At 34.5% G+C, this 19,449-nt stretch overlaps 1 protein-coding gene across 2 annotated transcripts in view; it reads left to right on the top strand.

Annotated features, from left to right (window-relative positions):
- The window catches only part of CNTN1 (contactin 1), a gene marked incomplete at both ends in the record, with an annotated part of 158,992 nt that overhangs the window by 75,502 nt on the left and 64,041 nt on the right, over positions 1-19,449 (top strand). For both annotated transcript variants that reach the window (XM_081248140.1, XM_081248139.1), the window contains 2 exons: positions 6,282-6,440; positions 16,802-16,951. In XM_081248140.1, the coding sequence (XP_081104266.1) occupies positions 6,282-6,440; positions 16,802-16,951 (309 nt within the window). The remainder of the gene's footprint in view (positions 1-6,281; positions 6,441-16,801; positions 16,952-19,449) is intronic.

Below are 19,449 nucleotides of genomic sequence, written 5' to 3'. Positions count from 1 at the left end.
TTAAAATACCAATTTTAGAGGTTAAAAAACTACTATATTCCTATTAAATGGTAGAGATGTTTAATATTCAGCTTCATCTTAGTACAGTCTTAACGCTTTAACAAGAGCACACAAATTTGTGTTTTATTACCTTATAATAAAGCTGTTGTCTTAACTAATTTTCAGAGCAAGAACGGGCATGTAGTAATAAAGAGACTCTAACTGACATGTTTTGGTAAAGAAGAAGCATGTGCCTTAATAATAACTGATGTTGTTTCAGCATTGTTATTTTCAGATTATTTTATTTTAAAAGGGATGATAATTTGTACTGAAAGTTTTTTGTTTTCTTAACATTTAAACTTTTCATTAAAATTTGCTCTTTTGGTAAAAATAAACAGTGAACCACAGGATATTCGTATGTGGTGCTTTGCTTTTAATTACTTACGGAGCAATTACAAATGGAAATAGGATGACACTGAGATGTCTTTCCTGCTTAGCACCAATGCTTGCATTAAATGTGTGCTATGTGGAGTGGAGTCCCAGAAGGACCAGCAGTTTTTCTGGGTCCAGTTCCAGCTACAGTTATTCAGAGAACCGGTCAGCCTTTTGGAGGGAGAAAGTGTGTTAGGGTTACTGCCTAAGTATTGGCGCTGACTCAAGTGACACCTGGGGTATAGTCATGGCTACTATGCATCCATCATGTTTAATCCTGAAGGATCCCAGTTTCAAATCTTCTATCCCACTTGACTTATAGGAAAATTAGTCTGTTATTGATTGAGAAAATATAGTCAGCTTATAATGTGTGAATGATCATTTTGAAAAATGTTTTCCTGCTATTTTTCCTCAAATGTCTAAAAACTACTTCACTGAGTGTTACTACATTCCTAAAGAAGAAATGGCAGAATTGAGAAATAATTGTATTTATGTTCATTTTTCCTTCTAATTACTTTACATATGAAAAAAAACTGAGTGGAAATAACATCTGTATTTTGTTCACACATAGGTATTTTTTTCTAAAAACACTAGTAAAATTCAGGAAAGTTTAACAAATCCCTTCATGATAATAATAATAAAAAAAACTGGGCATGTAGTAGGAATTTATAAATGGGTGATATCTTTACCTTCACTTATCTGAATTAACAGATCACAAAAAGATTTAAAAAGCTGTAGTCAATATATCGCGGTTTTTGTCATTTTTCCCACAATATACACTAGTGCCCAAGTAATTCATATTCTCCCCAACAAAAAAGGTTTCTAAAGGAAAGCAGTAAATACCACTTTTGAATTTGAAGCTGATAATGCTGTTTTTAAATGATTGTTTTTACTATAGTTAATGAAAAGTCGCATGGCAAATCAGTTGAATTCAAGTCTTAGCTTTGCCATTTGCTTGTTGGATGACTGTGGTTATTTTATTTAATCTTTCCATGTCTGGGTTTCCTCATTTGTAAAATAGTGAAAATAATAGTGCCTACATCATAGCATTATTTGTAAGAATTATAAAAGATTTAGCAATGACTCAGATATAATAAGGACTTAGTAAAATATATTACTTTTATTAAAATAGACAATATAAATTTCCTTTTTTGGATTCACTAACATTTTATGCTCTTATGAGTTCATACTTTTTTATACATGCAGACAAATCCAAGAGAAGCACAGTATAAATGTGTCAGTTATCAGGTAGTTTTCTGCAGGCTTTTTGTGGACAGACACGTTTGGGCTGCATGATTTGAATTTCAAGCGAGCTTCTTCTCTCTTTGCCTGGGTTGTACCAGGAAACTCAGTCTCTTGTCTTTTTCTGTACTCTGTCACAGACCAGCTGTTTGATTCTGGCAATAACCTTTCTGACCTTCAGCATCCTTTTGTAAAATGTACAGGTATTGGCTTCAGTGATCTCTAAAGTGTGTGTGATCTACATTACATAACCAAATGTTTTCAGTATTTGCCTGTAGTCAGTGATTTAATAGTAAAAACATTGAGAACCTAGAAAAATTTAGGAAAAGAGAATATGGTTGTGGCCAGTGAAACTGCATTGAACCACAGATGTTAAAGGACCATTCTGGCTACTTCCAAAGCCTCCACTATGTAAAAAAAAGTGACAGAAAAAAGCCTCAGTAATTATAGACTCCTTTTGCCTGATTTTGAAGAACTCACAATGTAGAAACATAACACTAACAAGGATCTTGATAGACTACTAATTATCCCCCATAGGTGATATTTTTTGGAGCTTTCTCAGTCAGTAATCTCTGAGAGAGATATTTAAAGCCAGAGAGAAAGGTTATAATGGGTGAAACACAAGAATTGAAAGATAGAGGGTAATGCAAATAAAAAAGGAAGAACAGTCCATAGTGGCAGCCTCTACCTGAAGAAGTATAGAAAGGTAGTGGTTGAACACTCTGATATTGAAAAGGAAAAGAAGATGCAAAGAATCAACACTGAAGTCTGTACCGTTAATTTATAAAGGAGATATTTAGTCAGCTGGATGGGCCTAACACAGTTAGTGATGTCCACACTTAACGACATCTATCAGCATTTGGAAGAATCGGAAAACAAAAATAGCAGCACTGTTTTACAGACATGATATATAAGCTTAATAAAATGAATTTCAGAACTCCAAGGCATGGAGGGTATGTAGTGACAAGCAAGTAGTATAGATAAAACCATATTCATAAAAACTAAAAACAAAAACATACTTGGAATAACTTTTTATCCCCTTCTTCCTATCTCTTTTTTTCTTTTTCTCATTTTCTTCTCTTTCCAACTCCCTTAAGTATTTACTAATAGTGAGAAGAACTGATGAAAAGCCTTTGCAGGGTTAATCAGAGAAATATTCCAGTTCCTTCTTTTTTTATTCCCATTATGGGCCATTAATGATAAAAACAAAAGACAGAAAAAAATGGAAGAATAAAATAATGTGTCATCTAATATACTTAGGCATTTAAAATACAGGTCAAATTCCAAAGGTCCTTTCCCTCTGACCAATTTCTCTGTTTCATGATAATTTAAATTTGGTATATTTAGTGTTCTTAGCAATCATTAGCTATCTGCCTGAGGACACCTAAGAAACTGGAAAAGTATACCGATAGAGTAATAGTGAAATAACCTGCATCTAGCTGTCCATTCACTTACATTTTCCCTAGCTTCAATTATTTCCTTAAAGATTTCTTGAAAGTGTTTGCACAGTGATGAGAGCTTAAAAAAGAAACAAACTCTGAGTCAGAATTATGTATTGCTTTTTTATCACTGAAGAAAGAATCAGAAAGGCTGCCAGTTCCTAAATGCCTGCCTTTGTGCTGAGGAACTAGTGGCTGCATTATTTCATTTTCTACCACAACACTTTTTTCTCCATTCTGAACAGAAAATCTGAACAAGTAACATCAGCTACACTGCTTAGAAAACCTTCCTTCTGGGAGACAGTGCAGGGCTGGCCCAGTTTGTCTCCATAGAACCACTCTATTTTTGCTGCATCTTGATTCCTTAGTACACATTAGAGGGCCTTCACATCCCCAGCCATTCCTTACCTCCATCAGATTTACTAGAAACACCTTACTTTTGAGTGGAAACAAGTGATAAATGAACAATCTGGTAAACAAATCCCTGTTAATTGTTAACAAGTATTACTCCTATCCTATAGCTCAGATGCCCAGAAAGCTCTTACAGTTGTAACAATAATAACATTAATTGCTAAAATTTACTAAGGACTTCCTGTGGACCAGGCCTAACACTACATTCTTTAAAGATTTTATTTCAATCCTAACAACAATCTTATCTGGTCAATTTTTATTACTCCTATTTTATAGATGAGAACATGAAAGTTTAGTAAATTTGAGAAACTTGCCCAAGATAAATCAAGGCACTGGATTTAAAGTCGTCTTTTTAAACTCTAAAATCTCTGCTCTTTAATAGTATATTTTCTTTCAGGTATTTTCTGGGGGATATTTGTATTTAATTACTAGATGGAAAAATCTACTTTATATCAAAGTGAGCCATTACCAAATAATATTGCCACACAGTGCTTTTGGGAATATCAACCAACTCCTTTCCATTTGTTTTCTCAATTTCACCTTCTTATGATGATACAGTATTTCAATACAGATTATATTGTGAATGACTGTTATGTTTACAGAACTGTCTGAAGCCCAATGTGATAAATTTATTTATGTCTTCACCAAATATTTACTAAGAACTCACTATAGGCCAGGCATATATCAGAGAAAAAAATGCATAAGTATAATTACAGTCTTTTGCTCAACAGTATTGTTCCTCAGTGAATGGGTGACTGGATAAATTATCATGCATATAATGTCCCAACAGATACACTAATAGTATGCGACTTTAATCTGACTTTGTGAAGGTCATTCATTTGCCATCAAATAACTTCACAGAATAATAGCAGGGACATTATTTTCACTTTAATGGTAAAAGACTAACCAATGGCAATTTTGCCTTAAATTCCCTTTAACATTTTCTGAATGCCATAACTTTATGCTCAGAAAAAGTGTCTGAATGCCTTCACTATAAGACTTTCTCTTCCTTTTAAAATTTATATTTTTTATTTTTCATTTCTAATTTTTAATTTTAATACTCTGAAATATTCCACTCAGTAATTGACTTGGGATGATACTTCATGTGAGATAAGGAATTTCGTGGTTCTGATAAAGAATGTGCATTGTATTTCAATGTGGTTTTTACATATGAAAAATACAATGTGTTCTTTCTGAATATCAAATGTGTTTTATATAATTTATGTGGCTATTTTCATTAATTGTGGATGGTGTATTATTATTACTTTTAATTAACATCAGGAAGTATAAGAATATTATTACAGATTATACATTTACAAAAATTTATTTACCTTTATTAATTTGTTATATAATTCCAAATAAAATTTACTACCATCGAATAGGCTGTGTCCTGTGTTATTTTAATGTTAGTAGTAATGCAGTTGTGTTGATCTACACACACGTTTTCCTCCTTGGGACCAACCGCAAGGAAATTGGTGAAGGTTTGTGGTGTTGTCTATACCTTTGCAAAGACCAAAGTCCATGTGGAGAAAAAAGGTCAAGTAGACAAAGCATCTGATCTGACATTTAAATAGGAAGGCACTTATTTTCAGCTAAAAGATTAAAGCTTTGTTTTATTTAATACTTTTTCAACAAAAAAAGTTGCCACTTAACAAAGTTGTTGATTATTATATTCACTATGCTTAATTCAGTTGGGGATGGCGTCCTTTCTGGTGCAAAGAAAACAACTGATGTCACTGTCTGAAATGTCTATTCTAGGAGTTCTCTGGCAATTGAGAGGCTTCTTTAGCATTGTAACTGATAGATGCCACATTACCACCTAAAGGACTTTTTTTTTACATTTTTACAAAGAAGAAATGTATACCATGTATGCCATAATCCTAGCATTCACTACTGTCTATTACTGTTATTTATTTACCAGGCCAATTCACCCTGTTCAAGAAAAAGTGCTGTTCAAAACCTAAAAGTTATGTCTCATTTATCTTGGCATCTCTACCACCCAGAACAGTGTTCTCAGTTTAGAGAATAATATTAATACTGAATTACGAAGCATCTCTGAAAGCCTGTTTTTAACATTGTTTTATGTTCTGCAGTAAAAATTCTTCTGGCCTAAGACTCTTCAGTATATTATTTGATGTTTTCAGATCATTCCTCGTATATCTGAATTGACAGTTGTTTTCTACATTTGATATAAATAGAAATATTTCTTTTAATATTATTTATTTCCATTAGTTTAACTAACATGAAATGTATTATCCAAAAGGATACATACAAGCATTCTCAGAAATTTCTACTCCAAGTAACATAAATTATCTATAACATTTAGAGTTATATGTCCTGCCTCCTTTTGGGTAGACAGAATGAAACATATGACTGACTACTCTCATATCTGGACTGTGCTGTCAGCTCTGATCCATGTATTCAGCAAACATTCATTAACTATCACTATGCTACAATCTGTTATGTCAGGTTCATTTGATGCCAAGTGCATTTTATGAGTCAAGGAATATCATATGTATGATATAATAATAATGCCATTTTTAAAGGACAGAATTTATCTCCTCTCATAAAAAGAGACATCATGAAAGCATTTAGTAAAAAACGTAAACACCATTATTACTGCTTCTTATAGTTTATGTTTAAATGGAATGTGACACCACTGATTTCATCGTGTAAATGTTCTTTAGATTAATTGCAAAGAGGGCATTTTTGTATTCTAATGTCCACTTAATTCACTAGCTGGGATTCATTGATTCATTACCCAAATTTTCATTACAGGCCCTCCAGGCCCTCCAGGTGGTCTGCGAATAGAAGACATTAGGGCCACTTCTGTGGGACTTACTTGGAGCCGTGGTTCAGACAATCATAGTCCTATATCTAAATACACCATCCAGACCAAGACTATTCTTTCAGATGACTGGAAAGATGCAAAGACAGGTGAGTTTTATTTGTTTGATTAACCTGTTCATATTCTGAGATGAATTTTTTTTTTTTTTTTTTTTTTTTTTTTTTTTTTTTTTTGCGGTACGCAGGCCTCTCACTGCTGTGGCCTCTCCCATTGCGGAGCACAGGCTCCAGACGGGCAGGCTCAGCGGCCATGGCTCACGGGCCCAGCTGCTCCGCAGCATGTGGAATCTTCCCGGACCGGGGCACGAACCCGTGTCCCCTGCATCGGCAGGCAGACTCTCAACCACTGCGCCACCAGGGAAGCCCTTGAGATGAATTCTTTCATCAAAAACAAACAAACAAAAAAACCTGGATGTTTTAGGAATTTTATCATCGACCCTGAAAACTTTCTTAAGACAAACAATCCCGATGTTTTAGTAGTAAAGAAAACCACAGCAAACTAAATGTTTTAAAGCTATAGGAGAAGAAGCAGCATGTCTAAATCTATAATGGGGAAGCAAAGAGGTCTCCTGGGTTTCTTATTTGAGCTACATGTTAAGTCTAAGATGTACTAGGAGAAAAATATAAGGAAGGTGGATTTGGCAAATGGCATCTATAATTTATTATTTATGACCCTTTTTATCCAATTATATAGGCACTATAGTTCTGCATTCTAAAAAAAGACACAATTAATCATAAAGATTAAGCACCTAAATCTTACTACCATAACTTTTTACTTTCTGAATATGTTCTTATCTGGCTTGAATTTCCTCAAAACAGGTTTTTAAAGAAGTTTAGTACCTCAACCTTTTTTTTTTTTCTCTCTCATATTAAGATTTTCTAACAGACAAAAACCAACTAAGAGCAGGTGGGTACTTTTCCTTGTGTATAAGTTATTACCATTGCCATTTGTCATCACTAGTCTTCAAATATCACACATCAGCATATTTTCTCATAGAACATGAAAGAAGATAGAGGATTGTTTTGATAAAATAACCCGTTTATCTTTGTCATTGTTGACAATATTTTTAACCAAACTTGCAGTTGTCAGAATTTCTTTTACATGCATGAAGAAGAGGCATAGAAATATGTTCTCAGTTGTCACCAGAGGGGAGAAAAAAAAGACAAAAGTGAATAGAATGTTCCTTTTTTTAAAAAAGTGAAAAGGAATTAATCCCAGCATGTCTTAAACCTGCTCACTTTAATCTTAACATAACAGAATTGATTTGTATTGCTCCCTGAGAAGTTTTAATTTAGATTCACCTTTTTTTTTGATAATTTCTTCCTATCATGGGAAATAAATGAAATATAAACTTGAAATCTGTTACAAGTGTTTAGGATATATTTTAGCATTAAGTAATTCTCCACATAAGTGTATGAAGTTCAGATGAATTAGAAACAAGTGAAACATTTCTATTACATTATGCTTGTGAGTATAAGAATTATCTATAAATATACTTGGCAAAATCAGACCTTTTGAAAAACAATTTTAAAAACCGTTTAGATATTTGATAAACATAAAGCATGAGCAGTTTCTACTTCTCCAAATAGAATGAAAATGGATGATAATGAAAAAACCATAGATAATAATTGATATCTAGCTAAATTTACATTAATTATAGACACTAGAGAGCAAATGAAATAAATAAACATATGGTTAAAATTTGGTTTGGCTTTGAAAAAGGAATAATGATTGCAATCATTTCCATTAGTGCTTACCATGCTTACCACATTATGCTTAACATATGGCTCAATTAAAATATGCTTCCCATTAAAAAAAATTTTTCCACTGTAAATTAAGTTCCATGAGGGGGAAGACTTTTGTTTGATTCACTGTGCTATCCCTAGCAACTAGATCAGAGCCCATAGTGCTCATTCATTAAATACATATTTATTGAGCTCCCACTGTGTGCCTGAACCTGTTCTAGATACATAGTTGACCAGCAGTGAATAAAACAGAGAGAAAAAAAAAATCAAAAGAAAAGCCACAACCCTACCTTCAAAGAGCTTACATTCCAGTAGGAAAGACGGGAATAAACAACTAATTAAAACATATAATAAGTCACATCATGATTAGTGATAAAGAAAAACAACAGAGAAGGGAGATGGGGAGGCAAAAGTTGCATTTAAATAGGATGCTTCTAACATTAGCATAGCCACTCCAATTTGTTATGGTACCTGTTTGCATGTTATATCTTTTACAATTGCCAATCTATTTGTATATTTGAATCTAAAGTATATTTTCTGTTGACAGCATATAGTTGGATCTTTTTTATTATCCAGTCTGACAATCTCTGCCTTTTGATTAGATTATTTAATCCATTGATATTTAATATTGTCATTGATGTAGCTGAATTTCTATCTGCCACTGTATCTTTTCTTTCTAAATGTTTCATTTGTTTATGTCCTTTTATTTCTTCTTTATTGCTTTCTTTTGCATTAAATGAATATTTTCTAGCATAAAAATTCAACTAATTTAATGAAATTCTCTAAATATAAAAACTTAATGATTACTCTAGAGCTTACCTGGTATAATGGAATTTATCACAATAAACTTCATACTTTTACCAACAATATCAGTGAGATACAGAAACATTACTCTTAGCACTATTCCATTCTGCCCCTTTTTTGTGCTATGGATTATTATTCATACATCTATATTGTATATATTATACACCTATGTATGTTGCAAATTCAATAAACTTCTGCTGAAATTATTGCTTTCTATAATTTTAATGTCTTTTAAAGAAGCTAAGAGAAGAAAGGAAAACAAGTATATATTTATAGTTTGTTATATTAAGTAACATATTAAATATTTAACATTTCTGATCCTCCTCACTTGTTTCTGTCAATTTGAATTATCATCTGATGTTATTTTCTTACTGTAATACAACTTCACTTCTACCTGTCCCTTTAAGTTATGTCAAATATATTACATTATATATGCTGTAAGGCCAACAACACAATTTTATTACAAACACACACCGTATATATACATTTATACATATGTATATGTGTATGGGTAGATGCATAAGTAGATAGATAAAGATAGATAAATAGATAGATAGATAGATATTCTCTACAATGGCCTTTAAATCAGATAAGAGAAGAAAGAAGAAATATGTATTTATACTTTTCTAATTACATAATTACCTTTACCAGTGCTCCTTATTTTTTTTTTTTTTTTGGATTTTTTTTCAAATTACTGTCAATGGTCAACAGCTTTCAGCATGAAGAACTTTCTGGAATATTTCTGGTAAGTCAGGTCTGCTCCCAACAAATTCTCTGTTTTTGTTTATCTGGGAATGTCTTTATTTTTCTTTCATTTTTAAAAGGTAGTTTTATTTTCTTGGTTGACAGCTTTTTTCCCCCCTTTATGCCCCTGGTGATAAAGGGCATCTTGGATGGAAGTTCTTTTCTATTTTCAGTTGCTGAAAGTTGTTTCTAAGTCCTTCATACTTACCAATATATTTTCTATTTCTGGGTTTCCCATTGCTTTCTATAGAACTGGATTTCTACCTGTTATAACTTTTCTAAGTAAAGAATTTCTTTTAACATGTCTAACTCTTCAGGTTGCTGGAGTCAAAGACCTTCAGCTTTTTTTTACACTAACAAATAGTTTTCTTTTAATATTTAAGTGATTTTTTGGATATATGTTCTAAGCTGCTTTTTTTGAACACTTAATAAAGTGTCTTTATCTTTTTGCCTTCATTGTTTCTGACAAGAATTCAACTATTCTTTTTACCTTATATTCCTGTATTTAATGTGTCCATATTCTCTAGCTGCTTTCAAGATTTCCCTTTGTATTTGCTTTTCAGCTTGATGAGAATATATTTATTCAGATGCAGTTTACTGGCATCTTAGACCTTTGAGGTGATATCTTCCTTCAGCTTTGGAAATTCTCAGACATTATCCCTTTAGATATTCCTCTGTCCCACTCTCGCTCTTCTTGGTCTCTAGTGAAATATATATTAGAGTGTTTGATGTGTTCCAAAGATTGTGGACACTCTGTGTGTGTGTGTGTGTTGATTGATTTTCAAACATTGTGTGTAAAAGAACAGTAGAAGCTGAGTAAATTTTTTTTTCCCAGGAAAATTCATGTCATTCTTTCAGGGGTTGAGTTAATCTAATCTGTCATTGAGATGATCTGAGCTTTGCTGTTAAATTCAGTTCTATACAGGCTTTAAGTGTTTTGAGTACAGGATCACAACCTTTCCCCCATATTGCATGTCTGGAGGTTTTCCAGTCTTCCTATCAGACTTCAGCTTTCTTCTCCAGCTTGCACATCAGAGAGGGCTCTTGCTCCTCCCCTGCTCCTGCCCCAGACAGCTGTTGTCTGATAAACAGTCTAAAGCACAGAGTGCTGGGATGGTGGGGGAGAATTTTCTCAGTTCTCCTATCCTTCCCTCAGACTTCACAGATCCAAAGTACCTGTTCCTCAGATGGGAGGCAAATCTCTGTTACCCTCTTAGCACTCACCCAGCCACACGTGGGCACTCACTTATTTCTAGTGTAAGGCTCAGAGTGCATTCAGGGTCTCAATTTTCCTGCTCTGCTCTTAGATTTGAGCAGATCTGAGGTGTCTATGCCTTTAAGGGTGGTCTTTCAGCACTCTTGTCTGGCTTCTGAACTTTCTTGAATGCATCTGGTAAAGCCTACAGAGAAAGAGTTAGTCAACATGTAAGGACTCTCCTTGATTTGGGGCTCCCAGGGATTCAAAATAGCCATGCCAGCCTGCACTTTATCTTTAAATATCTATGAAAAGTTAAACTGCCTTTTTCTTATGAACGTCTATGACTAAATCCTCCTCTCCCCATGACCCTACTGATGATGACTTTAGTTCATTGGATTTCTTCACAAACTCAACTCTCCAATGGGCTCTAAAAAACTATTATTTTGTAGATTATCTTGCATGTTCTTCCTGTTAGTTGGTCAGTAAAGTTCTTGTGACTGTGTTCTAAGTGGAAGTGGAAAAATAATTTACAACCAATGCAGAAATAAAAATCACGTGGTTCTTATTTACAGTGGTGTCCACTGAGAAAAGAAGGTATAAGATTAAATTCAGTTTCATGCAGGTAATTAGTTAAGGTGTCCAATAAATATTTTTCAAAGATACTAACTTTCAACATTCCAATGATTAAATTTAGAATAATGAGATGAAATAATAGACTGTAGATCTTTAAACAATCAACTGTAAGCATTACTTCTCTGGAACATTTTTGGGGATGGACAACAGAAACCTGATACCATTCCTAGGGTTCTACAAGATGCTCAGGTCACATTTAGAATGTGTGTTGGATTCTATGCTGCTACTTCCAGAGGAAAAATTATAGAATATTGTTGGTGATGGTGTGTGTGCGTGTGTGTGTTTGTGTGGAAAAGGAATGTTGGGCAGAACATAAAATGGCCTGGAAACTGTGCCATGTGGAACAATTGAGAGAACCTCAGATATGTTCTTGAAAAGGGAGCAGAAAAGTGTCTTTATATTTAAATTCTGTCTTGTGGAAGACTAGAATTAATTGTTACCAATCCTCTGCAATTATCGTCGCGGCACATAAATGTTCCTCTGAATTTTAGATTATTTCCTCAGAATAGACATTTGTGAGTTAAATTATTGAGTGTACGCATTCTTAAGCCCATGAGCTTTCTACAAAATTACACTGTAGAAAGGTGGAATAAGTTTTATTCCAATCAACAGTATATAAGCGTCTCTTCCACCATACCTTTACTTAGGATTTAGTATTTTCTTTTCAAATCTTTGTCAAATTGATAGGTTAAAAAAATGAAAAAACATTAGGCTCCTTGTAGGAGATTTACATTTTAGAATTTACTGTTTTATTTTTTTGCCTTTCCATAGCTTCACTTTTGTTGCTCTTATTTCAAAGATAAACTTCTGGGTTTTTATGAGGCAGCATGTTGTTGTGGTCTGAAGGCAGAGCACCACAAATCATGGTTGCCAGGCAATTGTGACTATTGGCCTTGGGATACCCATGAGGCTTGCTTTTCTTTTCCTCCAAAGAATAGTCAGAATTTTTTTTTTTTATTCTGAGCCTTATGGACTAAAGCTATTTGAAAATAGATCTATAGGTTAGTGCTCATGGCTGGTTATCAAAATAAAACCTTCTAAAGGGGGTCTTTTGACCTGAATATTAAAGTAAGGAGTATGTCTCTTATTCTGTATCCCTTTGCTTGAAATTTACACTTAGAAGTAAAACCAAGATTTAAATACCTACCAGGTTAATATACAACATTTTAGTTTTTTTTTTAATAGAAAGAAGCCTCTGACAGCCTTTATACAGTTAAAATCTGATTTCCAAAACTGAGATTGTCTGTAACAAGTGGGCTGACTCAGAAATGACCCAGTTAAAACTCAGGAACTTGAGACCACAGTCCTGATTCCTGGTATTTGCCTCTATTTTGCCAAGTACTCTCCTCTCCTTCTGACTCCAGGAATAGCAAACAGGTTGCAAGGAACTTGGCTGAAGAGAGGGAACACAAAGTCCCTCTGCTCCTGATTATTGTGCAGTTGGCTTGGAGCAAGAATCTCTTTCCAAAGCAAAGATGACCTTTGCTTACAACCTATCTATGAGGGTGGTTTTGGAAAAATAAAATCTATCCAATAGTCCCTACCAGGGCTAAAGGGGTTGGAGAAGGTACAAATCCTTTTATAGGGACATTTAGGGCTCAGAATAAAATAAATAAAAATGGGTACTAGAGGTAAAACACAGTAGCAGTGGAGGAGAGAAATTGAAAAGGATCAAGTCAGAGTTAAGGAGGGTGGGAGAGAGCTTAGGAGGATGGAGATGAGGTCTACCCTCCGCTTTAGACAAGGCAGGATGATTTATGAGCTAAATACAGGCATAAGAGCCATAGAGCGTGGCTATTTTGTGGTGGGACAAGGTAATAGGGTGCCCTCTTTTCTTCTACCAGTTGCCTGCCTGATTCAGGGTTGAAGGAGACAATAAAGTTACACACACAATTGTGCTTCTTGCATTAAGACATTGTCGACTCTAAATAAGCACAACTTTTGTATTTGTAGTTTACTTATAATTTATACAAATATTTATTAAGTACTTCTACTTACAAAACATCATTCTAGGTGTACCTGGCACTGAGTGGTTCCCAAACATGACTAAGAAGTAAAAGAAACATGCATGTCCATAAATAATAACCAGGAACAAACAAGGGGGGACATAGAGACATATTATAGGTGTGGCCTGGTATGGACATAGCCGGTCTTGAAGTTCAAGTTGTAAAGTGGTGATATGGGCTACCGAGCTCAAGATTGGCCTGGAAAAAAGTTAGAGAGCAAACTTTTAAACCCTGTTCTTATGATGTGGTATGCATCCAAAGTCCTGTCCCCCTCTGGGGAAGGAAAGCAGGCCAGATACAGAGCCATTTTTAATCCTAAATACATTTTTCTAAAATGATTGGCATTAGCCATTTTTTGCTAAGTTAGCCCTATTACTTATATAAATGTTTTTTGTTTGTTTGTTTTTGCGATATGCGGGCCTCTCACTGTTGTGGACTCTCCCATTGCGGAGCACAGGCTCCAGATGCACAGGCTCAGCGGCCATGGCTCATGGGCCCAGCCACTCCGCAACATGTGGGATCTTCCCGGACCGGGGCACGAACCCATGTCGCCTGCATCGGCAGGTGGACTCCCAACCACTGCACCACCAGGGAAGCCCTATATAAATGGTTTTATAGAGGGGGTATTATAAAGGTATGCCAAAAACTTATTTGTTTTAGATACTTATCTTCTCATAAGTACTGATATTAATGTGTATTAACAAGAATGATCATAATTGGTTTTGTTCTAAAAAGAGAGGTGTTCACAACTGTTAGCTATCCTTGTAGACTATATTATTAACTTATAGATATCAAATTCCTTCCTTAATCATTCGGAAGGTACATTTTGGAAGTCCATCTTCCTAACATCCACTTCCAGCTTCCCCTTTTGAAAGTTGTTTGCATCACTGGGTCAAGGGTTTCCCACTGAGGTCTGTCTTCTCATGGTTGTAACTCCAAGGCTTTCTGCCTATTCTTCTTCCTTTCTTCATCTCAGACTTCATTTAGTCACAGGACTTACTCCTCATCTGGAATCTAAAACCTACCCTAAAATGACTCCAGTTGACTTTTCTTTCTTTATCTCTCCTCATTCTTCCAAATGTTTTCTGTAGTAAAGTATGAATTTCTACTCTTTGAACACATTCCTGATCTTCCATTTGTTTGGAGATATTTTCATACTGGATCCTCATACATGCTCAGAATCAGTCTATCAGCTGCAGTTTTCACTGCATATCCATCTGCCTCTTCCTGTCTGACCCAGCCTTCACCTGCCCCTACATGTTGACTGCCCAGCTGATTGGAAAAGCCCCAGGGTAGCCTTTACCATCGTGAGAACACCATGCCCTTGCCAAGAGGGACCCTTTAGAATGGTTCCCACATTTCCATTCTTCAAGCATTTAAATGGTGCTGGGGTTTCGCAGCATAAGAAGCAGGAGAGAGGATCAGACTGACTCCTTGACCCTTCTATTATACTTTTTTACTTGGACACCCCGGACTCACAAACTCACAAATATTTCCATCAGCTTCAGCCTCTAAACCTCTGTATTAATTCCTTATGTCTGTCATAACACATTACCACAGATCTGATGATTTGAAACAACAGAAGTACAAAACTAAGGTGTTGACAGGGCTGCACCTTCTCCAAGGATCCCAGGGAACAACCCATTCCTTGCCTCTTCTAGCTTCCAGAGGCTACAAATACTCCTTGGTTTGTGGCTGCATCACTTTAATTTCTGCCTTTGTGGTCACATTTCACTCTCCTATATGTCTCTGCTGTGTTTCTTTTATAAGGACACTTGTCATTGGATTTAGGGCCCATCTAGTTAATCCAGGATATCTTATCCAAAGATTCTTAACTTAATTTGTCTTAAAATTAAAATGGTCTAAAAGACCCTTTTTCCAAATAAGGTCACATTCATAGGTTCTGGTGATTTGAACATAGATATATCTCTTGTGTGGGGGGAGTCACCATTCAACCCACTACAATGGCTCCTTCTATAGGAGGCTCAAAATCATAAAAAGGTATTTAGTGAAGAAGGGGGCCACTCTACCCAGTGTCATAACAACCAGCTCTGTGTTTTCCTTTTCTCCATGAAGAGTCCTTGGCAAATCAAAACTTCATCTTCCCTCTTCCAATCACCTAAAATAACTTCCTATGCACACGAAGTAAGACAAACAAATCCCAATTTGGTGTGAGGAAGGGGTAGAGAAAACAGGAGATAAAGAGGCAGAATTAAAACAGAAGAGAAGGAAAGCCAAACTTTTAATCAGAAAGTCAAAAATATATGTCAAATATATAAAACAAATTCTTAACAAAATAAGAGACTGGATGGCAAAATTAGTGCCTCGGAGAGTTATACCACACATGCCACACATGACAGTGTGAGGCATGGGATAGTCTGAGCCATTAGGAATTTGTCTAAAAGTAGAAACTGGGCACTGAGATGCTTAACATTTATTGTGACGATGGGTACAACATCTTAAAAAGCTATTTATTCATGGTTTGCAGTGCCAGATAAAAATTCCTTAAGTAATACGACAATAAGTCATATATAAGCCTAAGGGAACACATTTTCCAATAAGTGATGTACAGGTATTTACATGCATATGTATGTGTAGGTTAATTACTTAAAACACATGTGAGAATATTTTAGGAGAGCTTAAAATAATGTATAGTCCTGCCTTGGTTGTATGTTTTATCATACCTCAATTAAATAAGCAATCTTGAATGTATCTTACCCCTAAGTTATAATTTTCCTGCTAGTATCTAGTAGCATCAATTCTGAGAAATACTTAATAAATCTGAATGAATTATTATAACCTTTATTATCAGTGCCCCAAATGATTTGGGTATAAATTTAAAAAGCTAATTACAAAAAAGTATAAACATACAGGTACCCTAGTAATAAATCATTCACTACCCATACACTACATCAGTGGCAGTCCATAAAAATTTTAACTGTACATGTTGTACCTTTGCCTCAAGAAATCTTTCTGGATTCTGTCTTCAGAATACAGCCCCGCGCTGTTTGGGTTGTAGCCAGTGGACGAGCAGCAGAAGCAAGAGGTGGGAGCTGGTTAAAAATGCAGAATCTCAGTGCTCCCACCCTGTACTTAATAAGTAAATGATCCATGTGCCTATCTCTCTTTCTAACGTGTTATCTATTAAGGACCTCTCCTCTCACTCCCTTGAACTTAACATTTTGTCATTCCTACTTTTTATTTTTATTTCAACTCAATGGAACATGTGCCATTTTCTCAAAACAGTAAAATAAAAACAGAGAATTATAAGAATTATGTTATTCAACTAATATTCTCTATTTAATATTTATTTTATTTAGATCCTCCAATTATTGAAGGAAATATGGAGGCAGCAAGAGCAGTGGATTTAATCCCGTGGATGGAATATGAATTTCGTGTGCTAGCAACCAATACATTGGGTATAGGAGAGCCCAGTATACCATCAAGCAAAATTAAAACAGATGGTGCTGGTATGTAGAAGAAACTTTTTAAAATTTAAAACGTTTATAAATTCAGTGACACTTTAGCATATAAGTGAATGTATTTGGAAATAATTCTCTGAGGTAAGTAATTTATCTAAAAAATGTGTGTATATATATCTCACACAGGTGTGTGCATTCTGTGTCAAGACAGTCAAAAACCAAAAGAGAAAATATAAAGCTTTAGAATATTCTTACATAATTAATGGAAAAGAGGTAAATAGAGGCAACTATATGATCCACTGAACACCACTTAAATGAAGTTGGTGTTTAGAATATAAACTTTAATATAAATTTTGAATCTTAACCGGGCAGAGTCGTGGTTAAGCAGATTCCATGATTTAGAAGACTCACAATTTGTCTTCTCTCTCAAAGACATGGATAACCGAACAGCCACATGGATGGAGGGTATGGGCCGGAGAGTAGGGTGAGCCTGGCAAGGAGGGAATGTGATGGATCTATACCACCTGGGGAGTCAGAACATCTCAGAAATAGCTATAATGTGTTCTTTTAATATTAGGTGTCACTCTAAATGTGCTCTTTTATCACAGCTCAACTATGGCTATTCTTCCAATTTAGGTTCACATTTTTATGCTGAATACCAACTCCATTTTAATAGTCTTTTATACAAGAAATACCCCACTCTGTTTTCCTTCTCCCTTGAATTTCTAGGCAAAAACATTGTTCTTATTCTAATAATAACTCTTCTTTATTATTCCCTGTCTATGAAAAAGAAAATGTTTTGTAGACTCTCTGAGTTTGTTTACTTTTACTGCGCCTTGCCAAACTTCAGTGCTTTATTTGGGGGAAAATATTTTAAATGGATGACAGAATGACATTAAAATTCTGCTGTGATATCTTAATATCACTTATCCACATTTCTGGCTATGTCAATTCCTTGGTCTAACTTCTAAATAGAATTATGAATTGTACTGTCTTTGGTTTTTAAAGCCAAGTTATTAACAGAGACTGCCATCAATAAACGATCTCTTAAAGTTTCATGTAATTTCATGTAATTTATCAGATAAAACTGATGATTCTGTAATAAAGGAAGAACAGAAACACTAAAATACTGATTTGTGCTGAGCATTTTCAGATATTTTTCAGTTAATCCTCACAATAATATTTTGAGGTAGGTATTACAATCCAATGCTCATTAATAGGCAATAGACTCCGAAACACTAAACAGTTTACCTAGGTTAATATAACTACTTGCAAGATTCAGAATTAAACACAGACCTGATACATTCAACTTTCTCTCTTAAAGGTTTTTTCTCAAGCAGGACTCCTAAACACACAGCCATTTATATGAGCCTTTATTTTTGCATTCTAATAGAAGCTCATATTTCATTTTCAGTTACAGAGCTAGATATGACTTAAACACCGTTTTTTGTTTTAGTATATCCACCTGTGAAATGAACACAATTGTTCCTTTTTCTCTGCCTCACAGAAATCTCATTAGGATACGGAGGTAATATATGTTGCAGCTTTAGAGAACACAGATACCACATACCCAGGATCCTTGTGTTTGTTTGGTTTTGATTATTCCGTAGAGCCTCCTATGTTTGTATTAGAAGTTTCTGTGTGATGGACTGAACACAGTTGCCCTTTCTTGAAAAACAAAAATAAAAAGGAACTGGCACATTATCTGACTGGTGGTTTCAACCACATAATTCATGCTGAGAGATCATGCACTTGCTTTGATATAACAAGTATTCATTTTCAAAATAAAATTGCAAAAATATCAAATGATTAAGTTGGTCTAAGCAAACTTATTTCAGTTAAAAATTATAACATGCTTATCTCAGATATAGGCCTTTTTTATCTCAATGAGCTTGATTAATTTTCTGTGATCTGTTGACTATTACAATATGAATTATTTCTGATCCAAAAACAACATTGTTCATGGGGAGGGAAGATACTTTCTCTGGCATTGATGATAGGAGTTGACCCTCCCCTCTGTTACCAAAAAATTGTAGGAACTCTGTTACCAAAAAATTGTAGGAACTCTGTTACCAAAAAATTATGTATTATTTATTTCAAAAACGATTGCTTTAGTATACTTTGGTTGATCGTCTGGACAGAATTATAAGAACTTGGATTTTTTTTAAGTCTCAGTGTATATTTGATTAAATTAAATATGTTTTTAAGAACAACAACAGCAAAACATGTTTCAGAAAGAAAGATTCAATCTGATTCTTTCATCTGTGAATCTATAAATATAATTTATATTTAGTATCATATTTAGGAGATAAGAATACTTTTTGATGTGCTTGCTACCTGTAGTTTGTATGTAACTCTGATGACTTTCCAACCTTAATGCCTTCTTATCTTTAGAAATGCTGAGAAAAATTTGTTTTAGTGATATCAAACCTAAAATTTTGGTAAGGTTGTTACTTTCAACTAACAACTTTTGGCATCACCTTCATTAAGCATGACCTCTAACATGTTTGCTCAAATGGTATTTTGTTAAGGAATTAATTCTCTCT

Source organism: Mesoplodon bidens (genome assembly GCF_964165515.1).
Source record: "Mesoplodon bidens genome assembly, chromosome: 11".
NCBI classification, from domain to species: Eukaryota; Metazoa; Chordata; class Mammalia; order Artiodactyla; family Ziphiidae; genus Mesoplodon; species Mesoplodon bidens.
Note: the sequence above shows the minus strand (reverse complement) of the source record. Positions and strands in the feature narration are given on the sequence as shown.